At 39.2% G+C, this 24,339-nt stretch overlaps 1 protein-coding gene across 2 annotated transcripts in view; it reads right to left on the reverse strand.

Moving 5' to 3' along the window:
• B3GLCT (beta 3-glucosyltransferase) overlaps positions 1-24,339 on the reverse strand; it is a 113,757-nt gene that overhangs the window by 34,480 nt on the left and 54,938 nt on the right. For both annotated transcript variants that reach the window (XM_023208776.2, XM_023208777.1), the window contains exons 7-11: positions 21,718-21,854; positions 13,203-13,266; positions 9,962-10,081; positions 7,798-7,867; positions 866-979 (exon numbers count right to left, since the gene is read on the reverse strand). In XM_023208776.2, coding sequence (XP_023064544.1) covers positions 866-979; positions 7,798-7,867; positions 9,962-10,081; positions 13,203-13,266; positions 21,718-21,854 — 505 coding nt within the window. The remainder of the gene's footprint in view (positions 1-865; positions 980-7,797; positions 7,868-9,961; positions 10,082-13,202; positions 13,267-21,717; positions 21,855-24,339) is intronic.

Raw genomic sequence — 24,339 nt, forward strand, 5'->3', positions numbered from 1 at the left:
TTTACTCATAGAAGGGTATGGGGAACAAAAAAACTAAAGAAAAAAGGGTGGCAGGAATACTGGATAAAACTTAAGATGAATAAAGACTATCTGAAGATGAGGTGGCCAAATTTACACTTCCATTTTTGACACAATTTTAAAATTTTTTTATAGATTTAAGAGGTAGAAGTGCAGTTTTGTAACATGGGCATACTGCACAGTGGTGAAGTCTGGGCTTTTGGTGAAGCCATCACCCGAACAGTGTCTATCGTACCCAGTGGGTAATTTCTCATCCCTCACCCCTCTTCTACTCTCCCACACCTTTTGGAGTCTCCAAAGTCTACCATTCCACTCTGTACATCCTAAAATGTGTTTTTAATTAGAAAGCCTGCAATTTGAAGAGAAAAGCAGGTTTATTTCTAACAATTTGCTAATTAAAATCTTAACATATAGAATAGAGTTTATTCTACATATAACTAGTGTAGAATGTGATTAGGTAGTACTCACAGGTAATATAATATGTGAACTAGACTATAATACTGACAAGGATAGAAGCTTTGTGTGGGAATATGATAAATCAACTTTAAACACCCCATCACGACCACAAAGAATTATGAAGGTATGAAAAATCTATTGTTAAATTCTGTTGGAACTATCATGTGCTCAATTATAGGATACAGTCTACTAAACACCTACAACACTTTGTACTACAAAGCCCTTAGTTTGAAAGAACCAATCTATATCCATGAGGGAAGAAGGGAAAAAAACTAATATGAGGCAAAAATTATAGCACTTACAAAATATTTCATTTTTATCCTAACCTAATTTACTGTATTTACAGAATGGGGGTGTTTAATAAGGAGACTAGTAAGAATTATGGACTCACCTCTATCTGTATTAGGAATTCCCAAATCCACAGTAGGAATGGAATTTTCAGTATAGTCACTATAGTATTCAATGAGACTTGCCTGGCTCTCCCAAGTCTGCTTAACAATAGGTACTGAAAAAATTACAGAGATGACAATCACCGGCACAGTTACACAAGGAAGCTTAAAAATTCAAAATGGCAGTATAATCATCTACAAAGGAAGAGAAACATTACTTGTTGTTCTTCAGGTGTTCCAAGAGTTGCTTGCTTCCAATCCTGAGAAATGCCAACATTGTTGACTAAAACCCTCTTCTTGAAGCATTTTCAACATTCTCTAGAGTAAAGCATTTCTCATTCCTGTTGATGAATGCACTTACTTCCATATACTGACAAATTTTCTAGTTTGATTATGCTATTGTGTTTACATTAATGTTAACTAATTTTTCTTTTACCATGGAGCATGGTAAGAGAAAATCCATCCCCCTTACTATGGAGCATGGGAAGACCTTTGCAAACTATGCATGTCCCCACCCAAAGATTCTACAGAACTACCCAACCTTACAAACAGCATGACCCTGCCAAATGAGAATCACTGCATATGATGACTGATATTACAATGTTGTTCTTTTGAAAAATGTGGAAGTAATAACATTCAAAACTACTACAAGCTTTAAAATTCTATCATTAGCAGCTAAATGTTTTAACACAATAAACACAATGGAAAGCTGTCCTGGCTTTCTGTATTTTTGCTTTGGATGCTCAAAGACAGCTCTGTCTGCATACCTGACATAGAGATTTACCACTGCTTGATATTAATTCACCTGCCCAAGTAATTATTTTCTTCTATACTTAAAAAACAAATTGCTGCCTATACATCTCTGAATTTTAAAAAGTGGTTTCTTGTTTTTTCAATAGAAAAAAATCATTCAGATATTATATACTGTTAATTTAAGAATCAAAACTCTGATGAACCAAATCTTCACTTAACTTTTGAGAAGCTTTATCAGATCATGTATCTTTCCCCTGTTCCCAACTCAAATAGAAATAAATGCAAAAACTGATGTTTCAATGTAAAATTTAAGTGTTTAGCTAGTAAGTAAGCAAATTCTGAGTCCAGTTCAGACAGCCCTTAAATAGAAAATACGAAAGTATCCCATCATTTCATAATCTCTCATTCATTGGCTTTTTTAAAAAAAAAAAACTGAGTTCTGCACATCTACTAAATTATCACCGAATTACCAGTTAAATATTATTTCCATATATTAAAATATAATTTTTCCACAACCACAAAAAAGCAGATAGTTCTAAAGGTTTCTACATGTCAAAATGGTCAAAGATGTACTAAATAATTGATAGAGCTACTGGGGGACAAAAAAAGGGAAAAAGAAATTTTAAAAAATTTTACTCTGTTCTACTTCCAAATTTCAGCGCAACAAAAATGTTGACCTTGGCACTGCTGTGGCAGTTTGCTTTGCATATAATAAGCAACAGAACTTACCCCAGTAAGGGCTCCCTGCAGCTTGTAGCCACTAAAAGTACACACTGTTGGGTAAAATATCCTCCATTGCATAATGCTGGAAGAAGGTGTGAGGAAAGGTCAAGAACTTTCCTCAGTCCCCCAGCAAGGGCCCTGCAGGCTGTGTGAATTTTGCTTTCAATTTCCTCAGCCTTTAGGCCTTCAGTCCTTTTTTGCTCTAATAGGTTTATTAAACAGCACAGGTGTTTCTTCTCAATTAACGGATTTAAATAAAATTAAAATCAAAATCAAGGGTGAATTAGCGCTTTTGCTTTCTCTTTTACTTTGAAACAGGTAAAATAGAAATTACACTAAAGGGCCGGGTGCAGTGGCTCACGCCTGTAATCCCAGCACTTTGGGAGGCCGAGGCGGGCGGATCACGAGGTCAGGAGATCGAGACCATCCTGGCTAATACTGTGAAACCCCATCTCTACTAAAAAATACAAAAAACTAGCTGGGCGAGGTGGCGGGCGCCTGTAGTCCCAGCTACTTGGGAGGGTGAGGCAGGATAATGGTGTAAACCCAGGAGGCAGAGCTTGTAGTGAGCTGAGATCCGGCCACTGCATTCCAGAGGGGCAACAGAGCAAGACTCTGTCTAAAAAAAATAAAAAAATACAAAAGAAATTACACTAAAGATAAGAATGTGTGTATGACTTATTTCCCAATATCTGGCACAGTGCCTAGTACATAGTAGGTACTCAATAAATAGTTGAGTGATGACTGAATGTTGTAGGCATTTCAATAAAAGGCCTAGGATTATTTATGGAGACTTGTTAAAGGAAGGTTTTATTCATAAAGGCAATTCAGCCTTTGATTAATCATTTTAAAACAAGCCAACCATTTAAATATACTAAGATATTATGATTCTATAATACCTAAAGCATTCAACAGTTTGTACATCTCTCCCTTTGTCAATATAACCTCCATGTGTTGTATCTCTTAGCCGTAAAGGATTTAAAGTCTTCCAAAAAAAAAAAAAAAAGCTTAAGGCTTTATTTTCAACCACAGTTGATTCTAAATTAAACTTTTAAAATAATGGCCTATTTTATTAGCATCATTTAAATTCTAAAATGAACTCATTCTTTTGCTTACAAAATATTTTATATTGTATTGAGGCACTGTATTCCTAAAGATATTAAACTTTGAGAAAATACTTTAATAAGTCACCTGACACATTATCTCCTTTTCAATAAAGAAACATACTTCTTATCACATAATAGTGAATGCCTCCAAGAAAGTTTGTCATGAGATAACAAACTTGGAGCAAAGTAAAAAAATTTTACTATAAAAATGCCAGCTGCACAGATGGCATACATCTTTCTTAGAGCTTTCTAGACTCTAAGCAGAAGATGTGTCTCACTGTGAGGACAGCACATGCATTTTTACCCCCAGGGAAGTGACTTGTAAAACTGTCTCAGGTTATAAATGAAAACGAACTTGACACTTGAACATTTTATTAAAACTACCACACCATCGAATGTGAATAGTTTTTATTTTAAGGAATCCACTATTTCCAGCTTGCAGATGGCCCTTTCGTCTCAGTGTGCAAGTCAGTGGCCACAAAATCAGACCCTGATTGCACTTCTCTTCTCAGGAGCAGATTAGGGACACACACACAAGTGTGTCCTCATTCCTCATTTTAAAGACTAAGGTGTACCTAAGCCTAAAAAGTATCCCTCCTGGATGACCTAACACAAGACTGTAGGACAATTTGGAACATCAGCTATTCAACAGCCAGGGAAAGGCAACACCTGACTCTTCTCCTCTCTTCAGTCATTGATCTAATCACCTCATTTGATTACAGTCTGGCCGTCTATCTGCTGTATTTTAATTTAAGCCTCGCCTTTTAAGTAAGCAGATTGTACCACAGTACGTGTAAGCCTCTTTAGTCAAAGAGAACACCAGCCTCCTAACACCCCTTTCAATCAGTTTGTTCAGATTTGCCTCTAGACAAGACCACAGCAGGAAAGATAGCAGGTTTTTTTTTTTTAAAACTGAAAGGAATATAGTGCTAATTTTTAAGAGCTTAGGAAGCTATGGAAAGGAACTAAAGGCTGACCAAACGGCACTTTAACCTCTTTAATTAGAGGCAGACTGCAGGAGAGCGTCCCACAACCCACCATTTGACGAACAAAACCAGTGGCTGCCACGGGGTACAAGAGACATGTACGCAAACTGCATGGCAAAATGATGCAAAGAAAATTCTTAAGGTTTTCTGACAGCTCCGGTCCCATAGTGAGAAACACAGAACCCAAGAGGAAGCAATCAAGCTGAATATTAAAACATCAGAGATTATTTCCTTGCTTAAATATAATTTTACATGCTATGCCCAATTCATCACCTTATGTAACCGTTCCCAAGTTTCTTTAAAACCCTACTAAATGCTTGCCTCTCAGAGGGTGTTGCTGTTTCAACTATGTCAATATGGATTACTTCCTTGAGTTAAAAGACAGAATATATTTTTGCTTGTGTTCTAAGAATGCTATGTTTTACTTAAGTCAAAATCCAGACAAAAGCAATTACATAAATGTGTCATTGTTAAGCAAAGAAAGTACAATATTTCAAATATTTCTTTTCATTTTGAAACTTGGTTTTATTACCAATTCTTCCATGACAGTATAAAAACTAAATGCAATCTATACTTTCCCTTGCTGTGACTAGGGCCTTGAACACAACGTGTTCCGTCTCTCCCTCTCATCCCGGAAGGTGACCAACACTATAATGAACCAGGAGTGGGGCCATCACCACTCAGTGCCAGGGGACACTGTGCCCACAATTAACAGTACAGTCCACTCTCAGCTTGGCAAAGACAAGTACAGTTTCTCTAGATTTTTTTTCCTTCATCATTTGGCCTTTATGACTAACGTATTTCTACCATAGAGCACACAGGGAAAGGAAAATGAAAAAAAAAAAAAAAAAACCCAACACCCCAGACCATGTGTTCTGTTTGACTATAGCAGTGACATGCTTAGATAGGAGTGGCAGTCTTAAATTCTCAGCTCAATTTGTATTTTAGATCCTGTGTGGGTTTCAATTCCTTGCCATACCCATTGCTACTAAAAATGGAAAGCCTACTTTCACAGCTTCTGGCCAAGACAAAACTGACCTTGAGCATAGCAGGACATCAATGTGAACATCAAAGACTATTCATCAAGTGTTGATTATGTAATACATCCAAGGAGATTACAGTATAGCTGTGCCATGGTAGAAAAAAAAATGTGGGATTTAGGAGCCAGAAAACCCAAGTCCTTGGCTCTGCTACTCAATAGGATACAAGAAACTGGGCCAGTTGTGTATCATTCCATACTCAGCTTTTTCTACAACAAGTGAATAACAATAATTATCATATCACAAGGAAGTGTCAACATGAAATCAGATGACAGAACATATGTGAAAAACACACCAGAAAATGTAAAAAATATTAACAGTTAGAAGCAGTTAGTGTGGTGTCATCCTTGTAACTGATACTACTGGATAACTCTTTGGGCCAACTGGTGGCTGGACTAGGCTTCTAAAATGAGGGGCAGAGCCCAGTGGCCTGGCAGGCTACATGAAGTCATGCAAAATGGACTTCAAAGTCACTCAAATCCTGTTGCCTTAGACTATCTTTTCAAACAAACACATCCAAGTTGCAAAACAGTTTACCACAGAAACCCAAATATGAAAACGTCATGATACATTTTAGGCCTCATGCTTCAGTGATACCAGATTCAAATTAACAGCAGTAAATCAATGCATCTGGCTTTGGAAGGTTTGTTTCTAATGTTCCTCGTAGGCTTTTAAGATTTTGTAATTTTTAAAGACTTTTGAGTCAAAATTCAAATAAGAAAGGATTTCATAAATATCTAAAAAGAGTATCTCAAACTTCTACAAAATAAGAAAGCAGTAAACTAGATTCAAAATTACTCAATCAAAAATAACAAACTATTTTTTTTCATTTCTGTAGAATATAAAAAATACAAAACGGAGTGTCCCTAATTTTACTGCTTCACTGTGACCTGAAAAATGTGTTTCAAAGAAAAAGTACCAGCACCACCATCCTTAACATTCATATCGTGAAAATAATCACTACTCCAAGTGTAGCTTCAAGATCAATTAAATCAACTCAAACAGTTCCTGCTTGCTGTAAAAGAAATAAAACAAAAAACAGCATAGTTCATTTCCCCAATACCTATTTAAAAAAGGTATTTGTCAAAATAATCCCAAAAACCCCTTCCATATTATGAAAAAAGTAAAAGAATATTAAATTTAGGTTAAATTTATGATAGAAAATTTTAACAGCTATACTGATTCTTCATAGTGTCTTAGGACTCGTTGCATAACAAATGTATATATTCACTTAGGCTGATTTAATAGGATTTGGAATTTAACGTGGCTATTTTAGGCAAATACGAAGGTTTATAGTTAATGCATTTTTAAGATATAATTGATTATAGCTCGATTCTAATTGATGTTGATGTCTTAGACAATACTATTATCTCAAATTACACTATTATTTTATTTGGAAAACATTTTCCCCTTTAAAATATAATTTGTATGTATCATATTATCACATAAAATACATAAATGAACTTCCTCAGTAGTTCCAATCCCATGAAAATGACAGTTGGTTTAGAAATCTCTCCTACATAAATATCACATTCTTGGTGAAATCGACAGTCTTTTCATGAGAAAAAAAATTAAAATATGCACTAAAATTAGAAAATGCAAAAGACTGCCTAATTTTCAATTTCAGAAAAGTGTTGCTTGAAATAAGGTGCAAAAAGAGAGAAATTATGTCTATTTATATTTAGGATGGGCTTTTTTTTTTTTACATTATCATCACAACTTAGCAAAATTCTGTAATGACATCAAAAACCTGAATAAAAACAACATTAATCTGCATGCCAGGATTTCTTTAAGAAGAGATTCACTGTTTGTACAGCGGCTTTTTCTTCTTCTCCAATATTATCTACTCATGGGCAAATACATCTCTTAACTAACAAGTTCCAAGGTAAGCATTTGAAATAAATTGAAAAAACAAGAAAAAGTCTCGATTCTTTGTTGGCATGCTGTTACCTTGAAATCCCCTCTTGACATTCTTCATCCCGTTTAGAGACTGCGCACAGACCTGATATGTTGTTTGACAAAATGGATTGTTTTTCACACAGTCTCCAAGACTGCCACACTGAGCTTTTCCATTTCCAATTTAAAATACTGCTATAAACAGTATCGGCTACGACCACTCATGTTTCAATACAAATTTTTCCCTCCTAATTGATCTTGGTGATTGAAATGCTGCAATGAGGAATATTGATTAAATAACTGCTTTCACTTCAACATCCGGATTGTCATTATCCCTTTCCTGAATTTACACTCAAGAATTCATTTGTACTTTTTTTAAAAAGGTAGTTTGGATTTTAGCGTTCGATAAAATGAATAACCCAAAACATACTTCTGTCACCATGAAATTTCTTGCATGTTTTTACTGCAACAAAAATATCCTCCTTCTTCACTGGCTTTCCCTAAAAAAAAGAAAAGAAAAAATATATGCATATGTGAGTCAGCGTTAACTTCACACCCACGTTAGATCTCACATGCTCTAGAGTTCAAATTAACCAGTGTCAAGGATATCAAACATATCCGGGATGAAGTTTTAGAGGAGAAATGGAAACATAGGGCAGCTGACAATATAAGCCTTTCTGTCAGCCAGCCCTGGACCTGCCTGCTCCACTGTGCATGGACTGTGCATCCCTTAACAAGTTTCTTAAGCTCTCAGAATTTCAGTTGGCTTGTTTAGAAAAAAAAAAAAAATAACCACCACAAGGCTGCTATTATTACTATAATTTTTTAAGCACATAGTAACTGACCAATACATGTTAGTTACTTCTCATTTCCTTTCTCCAGCTGGTGAAGATTTTGACAAAAAGAAAGAAATAGGAGGATTTTTTAGTGTAAAATAAGAGATGTTGCCCTTTTCTGGGCCTGGCCTTACTTTAATGTTGAAAACATTTTTACAGCAGCCTCTTTACTGGTGACCCAAGTCTAGGCTAAGGATGTTTTCTCCTCTGCCAAAGGTAGGATTCCTTCAAACACCTGGTGAAGGTGGGGTGGGGGCAGTCCTGGAGCCCAGGATGATCACACAGATGAAAGAGAGCACCAAGACGGATTTGTCAACAAGGCACACCCAAGCCCTTCTTGACCCCTTTATTACCCTCTTAGGCCTGCAATCATACTCAATCATGACTCCTACATAATTTGGGGCTGGTTTACAGTGACATCTAACTACAGCTTTGTCATGTCACTCAAGGCACTAGGAGAGCACTGCAAGAGCAAGCAAGCATTCTGCCTAGAAAGACTGCTCCCCGCCTCTGGAACTGCAAACACATTACAGATTCTCTCTCAATCTGCACTGTGTTTTGGGGTGTGTGTGTGTGTGTGTGTGTCTATGTATTTATCTCTTAAAATGGCACACACAGACTTCTGTGTGACTGACTTGAGAATAACGACAACATTTGAGGTTGGTGAACGTATTTTTTCTTATGAGAAAAGCAGTTAACAAACTAGTGAGTGTCAGGGTCTCCAGGCTCATACTGGGGCTGGACCTTGGGTCTGCCAAAACAAGTGAATTCATTCTGAAAGTTCTGGATGGCTGTCAGTGAGATGAAAGGCAGAGCCACCTGCTGAGAGAGTAAAGGGTGCAGGCTTGTGGAGAAGGCTTAGGTGTCACAGAAAGCACTGGAAATGGCCTTTCCAGGAAATGGAACAGAAATTCCAATCAATGCATCCTACATCATCAACAAAATAAATGACTCTGGGCACACTAACCCTAGAGCGCTATGATGGGCAGTCCTTCACAAAGGCTCTGGAGTAAAGGGGAGCCCATCAGAACCCTTGTTTCCCTCCCTACTAGCTATGTAGTCATAAACAAGCACTTGGCTTCTCTGTGCCTCTCTCTTCTCACTTGTAAGATGGAGTTACAATAATACTAACCTTGTATGACTGTTATTACTAGAGTCATGATATATAGTTCTTACCCGGCACAGGGAAAATGTTGATTTTCTTTTTAGATGTAAAGTGCTAGTGCAGCACTATTCACAATAGCAAAGACATGGAATCAGTGAAGACATGGAATCAGCCCATTAATGGTGGATTGAATAGAGAAAATGTGGTACAGATATACCAAGGAATACTATACAGCCATAAGAATGAAATAATGTACTTGCAGCAACATGGATGCAGCTGAGGGCCACTATCCTACGTGAATTAATGCAGAAACAGAAAACCAAATACTGCATGTATGTTTTCACTTATAAGTGGGAGCTAAACATTGGGTACACACAAACATAAAAACAGGAACAACAGACACTGGGGACTCTAAAAAGGTGAGGAAGGAAGAAGAGCAAGGTTTGAAAACTTCCTATTGGGTACCATGTTCACTACTTGGGTGACAGAATCAGTAGAAGCCCAAACCTTAGCATCATGCAATATACCCTTGTAACAAACTTGCACATGAATGCCCTGAATCTAAAATTTATTTTAAAGTGCTAGGATGGCATTATGCACAGCATCTAAATTTTTCCCTTGATATGCAAAGAAGTTTCTCTTCTGTTACTTACACAAAGTGGTAGAAAAGAATGGAACGTGGTAGCACAGTAGAAGTCCACGTCATCTGTACAAAACTCAGGCACTGGGGTCAGGGGAGGTCCTCCGCCTTTGTCCCAGATGTAGAGGGCAATCTGCCACAAGACAGAAGACAGGCAGTGACGAAAGAACTCAGTCAACACAAGTAAAAGAAGGGACAAAATATCTCAAGGGAAAGCAGAACACATCTTCCACAGAGAGGAGGTTGAACCATATCAATTTGTCAGTATTCAACAGGACTTTTTAAACTTAAAAAAATGACAATTCCACGTGAATAAATGTATTCTATTACTAACAATAAGCAATTAACTATGAATCAATATTCTAACCTCCAAAAAATTAAAAAGTATGCGGTTTTAGGAAAGAACACATTCTACAACATCACAGAGAGATGGAAGAAAATATTATTACGGCTCCAGTTTCCTTAATATGGTAATTACATACCCCGAATACTCAGCTTGCTTAAAACATCTTAAAATGTTGGGTAAAATGCCCTTAAATACTTAAATGTATTGCTAAGTTGGCACAAAAACGTGGAATCTGTGAGAACAGAAGTGGGAAAGTGAGATCCTGGGGAAAAAAGGGTACCAAGGGTAGTTTTCCCTAGTAGGTATCGGCTGACCTCTGGCAAGGCTGAGTTTCTGATAGGAGTGAAGAGACTGAAGGCTATGTGACCCACCCAAGGTGGGGTGTGACTAACAGCAGTTCCATACATAAAGCTAGGACCATGGGTCTAAACGGAGGGAAAAGAATAATCTCTAAATCTCCTCTTAGATTTTGTAACCAAAAGCCAGGCCTCCCCTATTTGTGCTACCTATGAGGTCCCAAAACACGTCAAACTGATAATTTAAATTATCTCAAGTCAGTATAACCCACTAGCAACAGGCAGAAGCTAATGTAAATCCTTACTAAGGAACCACAACCTTAATAGAAGGCTCAGAGGATTTTCCCAAAGGAACAAGGGTGCTTACAGAACAATCACTCAGAGAAAAAAAAAAAAAAAAAAAAATCACACATAAAAAAGAAATAAGATAATGAACAAGAGCCAGCAGACATAATTTAATCAGACTCAAAAAACTTCAGATATCAGAATTATCAAACAGATTATAAAATTACTATGTTTAATATATTTTTATAAAGAAAAACTCTAAAACATGAGAAAAAATTATTTTAAAAAGATTACACAAAACAAGTAAGCACATGTGAAAAATAACTGAGGCTGGGCGTGGTAGCTGACGCCTGTAATCCCAGCACTTTGGGAGGCCTGATCCTGGAGTCAGGTCAGAAGTTTGAGACCAGCCTGTCCAATATGGTGAAACCCCATCTTTACTTAAAAATACAAAAATTAGCTGGTCGTGGTGATGCACACCTGTAGACCGAGCTACTCAGGAGGCTGAGGCAGAAGAATTGCTTGAACTCAGGAGAGGGAGGTTGCAGTGAGCTGAGATCACACCACTGCACTCCAGCCTGGGTGACAGAGTGAGAGACACTCTATCTCGAAAAAAAAAAAAAAAAAAAGAAAGAAAAAAGAAAAATAATTGAATAATACTTGTGATGACAGAAAATGACTGGCAACCTAGAATCATCTACATGATGTAAGTATGCTTCAAAAACAAAGTTGAAATAAATATTGTTAAAGAAAAAATAGAGAGAATTTACCACCTCACTAAAAGAAATTCTAAAGGATACACTTCAGGAGGAATAAAAATGATTCAGTTGGAAGGCCAAAGAAGCAAGATGGAATGATAAGCAAAAACAATGGCAAATATATGACAAGTTAATATAAATGTTAACTGCATAAAATAATGATAATATCTAAGTTTCCAGGGTAAAAAGAAAAAGGGACAAAAATATTGAACAACAATTGCATACAAGTTGGGAGTGGGATAATCAGAGTTAAATTATCCTAAGGCCCTCAAATTTTCTGGCTGTTGATTAATAAACCATTGTTAGGTTAAGAATGCATGTTATAATATTTAAAGTAACCAGTAAATTACAGACAGATTGAACTTCTAAAATAGCAGACAAGAAAAAATATGGACTAATAGGTAAATAAATAAATAAATAAGAAGACAAGGAACTTTAAAATAGAAAAATAGAGGGGCTGGGCACGGTGGCTCACTCCTGTAATCCCAGCACTTTGGGAGGCCAAGGTGGGCAGATCACAAAGTCAGGAGTTCAAGATCAGCCTGGCTAAGATGGTGAAATGCCGTCTCTACTAAAAATACAAAAAACATTAGCCGGGCATGGTAGTGGGCACCTGTAATCCCAGCTACTCAGGAGGATGAGGCAGAGAACTGCTTGAATCCAGGAGGAGGAGGTTGCAGTGAGCCGAGATGGTGCCACTGCACTCCAACCTGGGTGACAGAGCGAGACTCCGTCTTAAAAAAAAAAAGAAAAGAAAAAAGAAACATAGAATATAAGGAGAGGGAAACAAAATAAAGTGATAGAAATCAAATATATCAGTAATTACAATCAACATAAAGGTAAATTTGCTATCTGGTTTAAAGCTACAGATTTTCAAACTGGAGGGTGGGGGGAAAAGGAATGTCCACAGACTGAGGGGAGTGTAAACAACAAATTTATTTCTCACAATTCTGGGGGCTGGGAAGTCTAAGATCAAGGGACTGGCAGATTCAGTGGTGAGGGCCTGCTTCCTGGTCCATGGATGGCACCTTCTAGCTGTGTCCTCACATGGCAGAAAGGGCAAGGAAGCTCCCTGGGGCCTCTTTTATAAAAGTGCCAATCCCATTCATGAGGGCTCCACTCTCATGCCCCTATCACCTCCCACAGGTCTACTTCCAAAGACCATTTCACTGGGGCTCAGGTTTCAAGGTATGAATTGGGCACGGGGGGGCACGATCATTCAATCTATACTGGCATATGTACAACCGAAGCACCACGTAAGAGCAGAGTACTTCTAATGACATTTTTGCATGTTTTTAGAAATCCACCTCTGGACCCATCCATCTAGCTTAAAAGTAAAGAATCATGAATCACAAGATGTAACCTTTTTCGCTGTTCTGTCTTCACCTACATAACTGAAATGAGCTTAAAATAAAAGCACCTAATTCACTGGAGTGTTGTGAAATTCTCTCTGTGGGGAGTAGATGTGGGTGGGGAAAATACACGATTAGGGAATGCAAAACACCTTTTACATCGAAGGTCGTGAATGCTTGATTACTAGGACTTTTAATCAAACAAAACATGACATACCTCATGTTTTAAATCTATTGTAAAGTCGGATTTCAGGGATTCACTCTTTAGTCTCTTGGTAAGCCTAGAAAATAGAGACAATTTGATTTTTTTTTTAACCAAAAGAAGTGTCAAACAAGACTAGCACATTCTTGAGACTTTCTAGTGTTTGAAAACAGATAAACATACAGATTTAAAGATAAAAATAACAGTTCAAATTCCTTGAGGGAAAGGATTGTGAAAAATGCAACAGTTGGCTGACCAATAAATGAATGCAAGGAAAGTAGCATTCATTATTCCAACATCTGCCAAATAATGTACGATACAATACAACGCCTTGGGGGAAAAAGTCACGAGCTTTGTTGACTCCTGATAATCTTTACACTAAATAATACAGAGAAAGAAAAAGGAAAGGTGAAAATAAAGTGTGCTTGAGAAATAGACACGGCCACTTTTTGTTTCTTAGTTTAATGAATCTTCTTGGGTTTCATGGGGGAAAAGCATGTGGTTTGGGGGAAGAATAACAGTTTTATTCCAAGTCACTGTCTTGTTTAAACATTTTCAATGGCTCCTTTCCCATACAGAATAAAGCCCCAAACTCCGAGCCAGTCTCGAGGGCCCTACCATTCCCAACCACCTCTAGCATCACAGAGCTCACTTGCTATACCCAGTGCACACGCCTCCCCATTGTTCTCTCCTGCTGGACATCCGCCTAGACTGCCTGTACCCAACCTTTACCCAGCAAACTTGTAAACACCAAACTCATGGGTACCTTCTCTGTAAAACTTATCCAGATTTGCCCACCAGAGTAAATGGAAACTTCCTTGACTGCCAGAGTACAAAGCACAGACCTATCAGCTTTATCACATGCATTAAAATCTGGTGCATACATAGCTCTCTCTGTGTTATACTTTCTTCTCTATCTTGCCAGCACTGCCCACTGTACCTGACCACAATGAGCACTCAGTGAGCTCCCTGAATGAACTAGACAACATATTATTTGATACAAAGCTAACGAGGGAGGAATACTTACCCAAATCACCAAAATACCATATGGTTTTGTATTTACTTATAGAGCTGAAGACTAGACTATTAGTTTAAATTACAAACCTCCTCATACACAATTTCACTACAAAGAAATAATAGTGATTTTAAAAAGGAAGAGTAGGTTGGGCACAGTAGCTCATATCTATCATCCCAGCACTTTGGGAGGCAAAGGCAGGAGGACTGCTTGAGGCTAGGAGTTAGAGCCCATCCTGGGCAACATAGTTTAACATAAAATTTAAAACAAAATCAAAAAAAAATTTTTAATTAGGCAAGCATGGTGCATCTGTAGTACTAGTTACTCAGAAGGCTGTGGCGGGAGGATCGCTTGAGCCTAATAGTTGAAGGCTGTAGTGAACTATGATAACACTCCAGCCTGAGCAACAGAGACCTTGTCTTGAAAAGAAAAGGAAAAAAAAAAAAAAGGAAGAAAGAAAAATTTTAAAAGAAAAAGGAAAAATAGCAGTAAGTTTCAATTTTTTTTCCTACTGTTTTTAATTACATCTTTCTGGTTGGGCCACAAAAGATTTCTATAAAAATTCACCTCTGATTCTCTGATTAGAAGAAGACAGAAAGCAGACACAGGATAAATGTGCTTCATTACAAAGCATTTGTCTCACAGCTGATACTAACATAGCTTAGTAGCAGGTAGCACCAAAAGAAGCCCCATATAATATCTGTCACATTCCTGCTCAATACTCGCCCACAGATCTGTGAGTGTAAGTGGGGTGGACTGAGGGTCTACATCCTCAGATACACTCCAAATATATACTTAGAGAAAAAATGTCTGCCCTGGCAAGTGAGATCTTGTCCAATCTGAATTCTGCTCAGTTGGGGCATGTTTTCATAAATAAACTCTATCAAGGTAACTTTGGGATTTGGACTCATGCCACATGCCTTCAAAATCTAATCAGACCACAAAGAGTAAGTATTCATTTCATTCAGGCTCCAAAGACAGAAAAGTCATACCCGGGCTTATTGCCACAGGCGAGGAACACCAAGTTGTGATCAGCATACAAGAGGCATGTGACCTCCACTGTGAGATGGCCATGTTTCATAGGCCCCTTCCCCTTCACGACCGTCAATAAACACCTTAGCACTGTTACCTTAAACATGCTCTCCATCTTTTTGGCTTTTCAAGTTTCTCATTCAATCCTTGAAAATTCTTTTCCTTTGAGGGAAACCTCAGAAGGGGAAAAAGTGAAAACCACTGATAGAATTTCTGAGACAGGGCCAGGTGTGGTGGCTCATGCCTGTAATCCCGGCACTTTGGGAGGCTGAGGCGGGTAGATCACCTGAGGTCAGGAGTTCAAGACCTTCCTGGAAGGCATGGTGAAACCCTACTTCTACTAAAAATACAAAAATTAGTCGAGCATGGTGTTGCACACCTGTAATCCCAGCTACTTGGGAGGCTGAGGCAGGAGAATTGCTTGAACCCAGGAAGCCGAGGTTGCAGTGAGCCGAGATTGTGCCACTGCACTCCATCCTGGGCAAGAGAACAAGACTCCATTGCAAAAAAAAAAAAAGAATTCCCGAGACAGAAAAGGACTGATAAGAGGACAAATGAAAATGTACATGGCTATCTTTCAGTGGCAATCTCTTGCAGTCCACAGAGTGTACCATAACCAAGTCATATCTACGTAAATACCACAGACTTCTGGTGGAAGAGTTAGCCTCAAGTGCCACCTCAGGCCTATGTCAGTCACCCAGTCACCTTGCAAACAAGTTTAAGTTCTAAGAGTGTGCAGGGTGACCAACTAACTTAAAAGGCAATACCTAACAGTGCTAACTGGATTTCGTTTTTCTACGAAGCAAGATATGAAGCAGGGTTTTTCCAATGCTAGTTTCAGTAACCAACAATACCAAAACACCAATGATAGCCAGAAATTCCAGTTACTTAGATGAAATGTTTCCTCACTAAATATTCAGTTCCTGGCAAATATTAAGTTTTAGCTTTCCTAATTTTTAGAAGTTATTGGGCCGGGTGTGGTGGCTCATGCCTGTAATGTCAGCACTTTGGGAGGTCAAGGCAAGTGATCAGGTTAGGAGATCGAGACCATCCTGGTTAACATGGTGAAACCCCATCTCTACTAAAAATACAAAAAATTAGCTGGGCATGGTGGCAGGAGCCTGCAGTCCCAGCTACTTGGGAGGCTGAGGCAGGAGAATGGCGTGAACCCAGGAGGTGGAGCTTGCAGTGAGCCAAGATCGTGCCACTGCACTCCAGCCTGGGCGACAGAGCAAGACTCTGTCTCAAAAAATATATAAATAAATAAGTTAAGTCATGTCCCCAACAGCACAGTTCTAACGACACAACCACCTAGGCTACAGATGTGCAAATGACCGAGGGCCCTTTCAACTCAATACCTAGCTGGCTTTTTCAATCCCACTTGTCAATCAGTCAACAGAGCAACCTGCTGAAGGAAATCTTGATAAGGTTTGCTGGTGGAAAAACAATGGCGAAAACCAGAAACAGTGTCCTGTAACGGCATATATTTGAATAAATCATCTTATTGGAAGTTAATGAAAATTTCTCCAAAAAGGAAAGTATTTATTCGTAAATAAACTGTATCAAGGTAACTTTGGGATTTGGACTCATGCCACACGCCTTCAAAAGCAATTTCTTTTAATTGATCAAACGGATGGATTGCCAGGAAATATGAAGCAGTGTGAACTCAAAACTCACTGATGTGGAATTGTTAGGCCAAATAAAATTTTGGTGGGAAATAGTCTAAGAAAGCGTGTCTCATGAAATATCTTTAGGTAACCAGTTGTGCTGGAGACCAGGGCAGAAGAAATACTTAAGTAACTGTAAGTTGTTACGTTACCTACAATGTGGACCACAAAGTCAAGGAAAGGACACAAAGGGAATCAACACTCCTGGACTGGCCCTGTTGGTTGTCCACATGAATAGTTTCCCCTTCATTCTTCCTCAACAAATTCCGGTTTTGACTAATATTAAGCCCAACAATTATATAGGCTCCAGAGTCAGAGACTGATGACTCTGGGCCAGCCAGAATAATCAATGAAATTCCCTGGCAACTGTTAATACTCTGGGGATTAGAACTGAAAATTCCAATAATTCTAATAATCAATGAAATTCCCAGGCAACTGTTAACAGTCCGGAGATTAGAACACACACGCAGTTGGCCCAATCAGACTGAGGATTAAGCACTTACCATTCATGGTCGGGAACAGGCTGTCTACTATTGGATACAAACAGGAAATATGTAGCCCTTATTGTCTTGAAACCACAAGAGGAACCAGATTTAGGATAAATGCATTCTGTATACTATAGGCTAGAGGGACACAGAAAGCGTGGGTCCTCAATGATATCAATAAACTGCCAGATCAACCAACCACAGACCTCACTCACCCCAGTTACAGCCAAAGTATTTCCTTAATCCAGTTTGAGTTGCTTCCTATTACTTGCATCCAACAGCATGCTAATTGATAGAGCTGCCAATAATAGGAAGAAATGAAGTCAGTACATTAGGGAAGAACTGGGAAAAAAACAACTAGGAAGATCCAATGTTGTAGCTGATGGGGCTAACGGATACTTTATCCTTCCTTTAGTCCTGAGTATAATACCAATTTCTTGAAGAAGAAATAAGAATCCCCACTAGAAAAGCCATTTTAAAATATATCTTGACCACAAGATAGTTGTTATACCAGATGGGTTATATAATTTTATTTGCTTGGATTACTTGTTGGCATCGGGGGAAAGGAAATATGATCTAAGATAACTAGAATTTTAAATATGGCAGTATGGTAGAGTCTGCATATTTATTTTGCTTTGTCTCTCCTGGCAGGGGAAAGGGAGAGGAGGAAGGGAGAAGACCATGGATATCAATGAACTATACACATTCTACGGTTTGTTGGTCACTGTTCAGCATGCAGAAGACTATCTGGTGCCTCACTCCGCTATCATACTGGAGTCATGGGGGAAGTGCTGGGAATTTCCTGAGCTTTGTGGAAAAGATTAACCTCTTGGCTTTAACTCCCTTAGTCATAGTTCCTATTACTATGGTCTGAATGTTTGTGTCCCCTCTCAAATTCATAAGCTTAAGTCCCACCCCTCAAGGTGATGTTATTAGGAGGCAGGGCCTTTGGGAGGTGATGAGGCCATGGGGAGGGAACTCTCATGAATGGGACTGCACCCTTATAAAAAAAGACCCCTCAACCCTTCTCCCAGATGAGGAGACACAGCAAGAAGGAAAGGAACCAGAAAGCTGGCACTCACCACACACTGAATCTGCCAGCGCCTTGATCTTGGACTTCTAGCCTCCAGAACTATAAGAAATAAACCGCTGTCGTTTATAAGCTCCCTGGTTTATGGCATTTGCTTATAGCAGCCCGAACAGACTAAGATGCCTACACACCCTGCTGCAGTGACGAGGCCCTCAGTTCTCTCTCCTAAATATGGTTAAACTTGACTAGAAAGGGAGATGTGAAACCCCTATGGAAGTTGGGCACTGGCCACCTTCCCTTGTCAACAGATGTGTTCAATGACCTCACAAACACAACAGGGAAGGGTATCACGGACCTGTGGTCTCCTGTGGGACTACCTTGCAAAATGCCAGATAATCCAGAACATAAAGTCACCCTTTAACAAGGCTAACATCTCGGCTAGTGCACAACCTGCAACCCTGGTTCACGAACCCCTGGAAGCTAGTCACGTGGTGAGCACGAGACAGTAATGAGGTGAGCGCTAGCCAGAGCCAACAAAGCCTGCCAGCGCTCTGGGTGCTGCTACACCTGATGGGCAGCGAAGCAGAGGGCAGAGGTTTCCTAGAACAGGTTAAACTTAACACCAGCATGTCAGCCAGTAAGAGTTAGGTGGAACTGCCCTATGTAGGGATGCCAGGAGTCAAAAATGTGTTCGAACAGGATCACTTCCATCAACCTGCACCTAGTTAAGACAGTAAGTCAAAGGAAGCAAGAATAAATAGTTACTTCTAACATCTAATTCAACAAGAACTGAATTGAATTCAGCATCAAGAGGTCTCCAATAAAGTCTTGCTAAAGGAAGATAGGAAATTGTGATGGGAAGAAGGAAGGTAAAACTCTAGACTATAAGGATTTGCCTTCAGGATAAGAGGCCTCCCGGATCAGAAGGCAGTGATGAAGAAAAGAGCTATACTGGCTTCAAGGAAATGATTACACCCTCTGCTTGCCATATAGCTCTTCGTGGGTCCACTGGTTTCCTCTTTCGCCCTGAAGGAAGAAGCACCTGCTGCAGTTACAGCACTTCACAGGGCAGGCAATAGCTGTGTTTGTTCCTCTCTCAAGGGACTTCGTAGTATATGGGAAATGGGAGAGAAACAGGCTTACACAGAGGTTGTAAGTCCCAAGTCAGAAAAAATCACAACCATTTGGGACTTCTCCCAAGGAGAGGTCAGACCAAATCTTTCCATACTATAAAGTGAAGCAGAGACCAAATGAGGAAGGCTAGAGGAAGCCTCCTGTGGCCGAGGATGACAAGAATACTTGAGGAAGGGAGAAGGAACAGCGGCTCAGCCTACAAAGTGCAGGTCACAGCTTCTATGCATTAAGAGTCCAGACTCAACAAAGGTGGCTAAACTGGCCCCAAACATAAGACTGCTGGACACTGCAGGAAAAGAGTGTCCTGGGAACTCCCGGTGCTCAAGCTGTAGCAAACCAACGTGTACTTAATCTGAGAAGAAACACGACCCGAGGCTGCTGAAGGGCAGAACATATTCCCCTCTCCCCTGCAGAGCACAGAACTAGGCAGACCAGCAGACGGTGAGAAAGGAACTACCACTACTTCTTCTTGTCTTCACTCCCCTTCCTCCTTGACCCTTCTAAGAATGAAGGGAGGGAAACTGTGCAGATGCTCTCAGGCATGCTTGGTAGGGGCCGGGAGAAAGGCATCCTTGCCTGGCAGTCCCAGGATGGAGTGCGTAAGTCAAGGATCCTTTTTTTTTTTTTTTTTTTTTTTTTGAGATGCGCTCTGTCGCCCAGGCTGGAGTGCAGTGGCGCGACCTCGGCTCACTGAAAGCTCCGTCTCCTGGGTTCACGCCATTCTCCGCCTCAGCCTCCCGAGTAGCTGGGACTACAGGCACCCTCCACTACGCCTAATTTTTTGTATTTTTTAGTAGAGATGGGGTTTCACTGTATTAGCCAGGATGGTCTCGATCTCCTGACCCCGTGATCTGCCCGCCTTGGCCTCCCAGAGTGCTGGGATTACAGACGTGAGCCACCGCACCTGGCAGGGATCTTAACTGGAAACAAACAAAAATAATCCACTCTGGCTACTTAAAGCATAATGTAAATTTATTAAAGCATATAGATGGCTCATGGAATTACCGGAAAGTCTGATTAAACAGACTGTAAGCTCAGATTCCAAGACCCCCAGATTTGTACCACAGAAATAAGCAGCGTAGGAACTTCAGACTCTGCCATCATCGGGAAGCTGCTGTCAACTGCATCTGACTCTTCCTCTGCCACGAGTCTCAATTCCAACGGTCCCCCATGCTTTGTCTCCTTCCCCACACAGTTCAGTTCCCAAAAATAATTGTACATAACACATCTACCTGATGGAACCTACAACATATGGCTGCTTCCTAGTGGCAAGGAAGGGTAGGAAACACAGGGGTTTTGTTTTGTTGTTTGGATTCTACACTGGAAAGGAGGGTATCACACTGTAGAGAACTTTCAAATGTGAAGGGAGTAGTCAAGAAGTTTTGTCCAGCCATGAATGACAAGGTATGTACTATCCTGTATATCTACAATGGGCTAGTAAGATTTTGAAGACCCCAAATCCTAGAGACAGGACACTTAATGACAGAAACTCTTTCATCTCTGAAGTTAAAAAAGCCACAAGTGCTTTATCAACTCTCCATTCCCTAAAGAACACAAACATTTAATAATTAATCTGAAGGGCTTGTCAACAACCTCGTATTTCTCCTGAATTACAATTTAACCATCTTCACTTTCCACATCTAACAGAGCACCATTGTGATTATACACACAAATAGCTAGCTATGATTACCTATAGTACCTTCCACTAGCTAGCTGTCCTCCTGCCTGCCCGTGTTTAAGTATGCACACCCATGCACCTGATGAGTCATCAACTCTCAACCCCAGCATGTTACTGCTTCATTTTCTTACTGATGATAGAAGTTACACCTATAGCTAAGTAGATCTCTTAACAATGGTAACGATGCTTCCATGTGCATGGTTCTCAGAGCACTTCTGTCTTCTCCCTTAGTCTCACAGCTTATTATTTTGTGGATGAGTAAGAAGAATATCCAGAGAGGCTGAATGATTTGTCTGAAGGGTCTAGTAAATGACAGTGCTGAAGCAGAAACCCTCAGGCATGTGGCTCCTTTTCCAGGTCTTACCACACGTTGCCTCTGGCTGAAAAATTCATTTGAGATCCTGAGATCCATCCGTTACTGTACTCGATGAAATTAAAGTTGATGTACACCTTTCCCACCTCCCTGAAAAAAGTCCAATAAATTCTTACTTGTTTACAAGTGGAATACTTAAGGCCCAGCCTGCAGCAAAGTCTGGATACTTAAAAACTGTAGGATTCTCAGAAAAGGCATAATGGTGAATTATTGTGGATTCTTCATCATGTAATGCTTTTCCCAAAAACCATTCCTGTTAAATAAAGATACAACATGTCACTTTAAAAACAACCATTTCATATAAGACCAATAGAAAGTTATACTATTGGTTTTACATAATTAAATATTTTGGGTGATAAAGAGTTATTAGCACAGATTAAATATTTCTAGAGAATGTGAAAAATATAATTAACACCAGTATGATAATGAATATAACGTAAGCTTTGTATACAAAAAGTAGTTCAAGATCTGATCAAGATGAACAAGGTAATAGTCATCATTATACCATAAATGTATAAAAGTGGTATTTTATAGAATATTCCACATAGGAAGACTATTAGGGCAAAGAAAATAGTATGCCCTTATGCCCTACTGAGGTTTTGAAAGAATAATTTGAAAAATTCCTTTCAGAATCACTGATTATTTATTTACTCATTCAATCAAAAGATTTTTATTGAGACTCTACCACACACCAGGCAGAAACATAACTTACCCTACAGTGGAGAAATGGAAATTAAGAAAGTAAGTAAAATAACCAGGTAGTGATTGAAATGTGCTATGATGAAAATAAATCAGGGTGACTAGGAGCTGCCCTGAAAAGAGAGGGAAATCTCTTAGGATGTAACAAACTGAGATGCAATATCAAGGAGCTGGATCTATGCAAAAATCTGTTAATCATATAATGATGACTAGCATTTTGTTCATCCTCAGTAGTGAACTGAGATGAAATAATATCAAAAAGCCAGCTCTATGCAAAAATCTGAGGAAGAGCCGTCAAAGGACTTAATGCAAAATCCCTGAGGTGGGAAAAAGTTTGATACAGTCAATGAAAAAATAAATCCTATGTGGCTGGAGCTACTGGATGTGGGAGTAAGGTACAAAAGAGACAGGCAAAAGGCTGACCAGGGTGAGTTTTATGTGCCAGAGGAAAGGAGTACAGACTTTATGAGTCATGAAAGACTTCCACTTCTGACCACAATAGAATAATCTGGATCACATCTACCTCTAACAAGTATAAAAGCTGGAGAAATTACATAAAGCAAATGATTGAAGCCATTAGAAAACAACAAAGGCAGACAGGACATAAAGGACTAAGATCCCAGAATTAGAAAGGCCATCCATGGGAGCCCCATATTGGCCTCCTCCTTTCCTCAAGGAATTTGCTGATTCCTGGAGCTACAAATAGCACACAGCCAAAAGCAGCAGCTGGGGGCTTTTGCAGCCTCGCTGGACTAAAAGGTAGAGTCTGGAGCTGGAGACCTTGAAAGAGAAGAGATGTAAGGAGATGCTGCATGCAAGTTTCCGTCAATGACCTAAGCTGCACAAAAACCAAGGAAAAAAAATGAACCAAGCAGAAAGCAGCAGTGGAGAGGCTAAGAAGCTGAGCCAAGCCTTTAGCAGTACTGCAGTGCTGGGAAACCAAGGCTGGAGTTCAGATTGCCAGGACAAAAGGGCTCTGGAGTATGGGCGGTCTGTAAATAGGCCTACCCAAACAACATCTACAACCCAGGAGATTAAATCCTTCTACAGGAAGTCCTATCATCCATAGCCTTCTTAATTTTTCACATAAAACATCTGAGATTTAGTTAAAACTTACCCGGCAGAGCAAGAAACAAGACCAGACCAGAAACAAGAAAAGTGAAAAACAGAAAGAGATGCACAGATAAAACAGATGTTGTAGTTATCAAATAAGACTTTTAAAAAGATATGGTTAATGTGTCCTTTAAGGATAAAAAGATTTTAAAAACTGCACCAAAGAACTAGAATTTATGAACAAGAGCCAAATGAAAAATCTAAAACTTAACGCAAGAACTGAAGTTAGTAACTCAAAAAAATATTAAACACAATAGCAGAGAAGATTAACAGTCTGGAAAGCAAGTCCAGTAAAAAACATCCAGACTGATACAAGAAAAAAAAGGGGGAAGAAAAGAGCTACAGCAATATGAGACACAAGGAAAAGGGCTAAAATGCATGACATTAGAAACTAAGGAGAGACAGAGTGGAACTGAAGGAATATTTAAAAAATACAGGCTTAGAATTTTCCAAAACTAACTAAAATCATCAAGTTGTACACTCAAGAAGCTCTGTAAACTCCAGTGAGAACAAATACAAAGAAAATCACACATACGCACATAACAGTAACACTGTTGAAAACTAAAGATAGAGAATATCCTAAAAGCAGCTGGTGGCAGGGGAAGTCATGGAGGGGAGAGGGTATACATGTTTTTTTTTATTTTATTTTATTTTTTCAAATAAACAGAACAAGATATACAGCTGAGTTTTCAACAGAAATGATAAGAGGGGAAAGACAATGGTAGAGCATTTGTACAGTAATGGAAGAAAATTGCTCCCAACCCAGAATGCTATACCCAGTAAAAATATCTTAGGCGGAATGGGAAACCACTGAAACAGGAGGCTCTAATAATGGTCAAGGCAAGAGATGACGATAGCCTGAAACAGCGTAGTAGTATTAAATATGGAGAGAAGATGGACAGGAGATATATTTTGGAAGTAGAACC

The sequence above is a fragment of the Piliocolobus tephrosceles genome, chromosome X (assembly GCF_002776525.5).
Source record: "Piliocolobus tephrosceles isolate RC106 chromosome X, ASM277652v3, whole genome shotgun sequence".
In the NCBI taxonomy this organism is placed as follows: Eukaryota; Metazoa; Chordata; class Mammalia; order Primates; family Cercopithecidae; genus Piliocolobus; species Piliocolobus tephrosceles.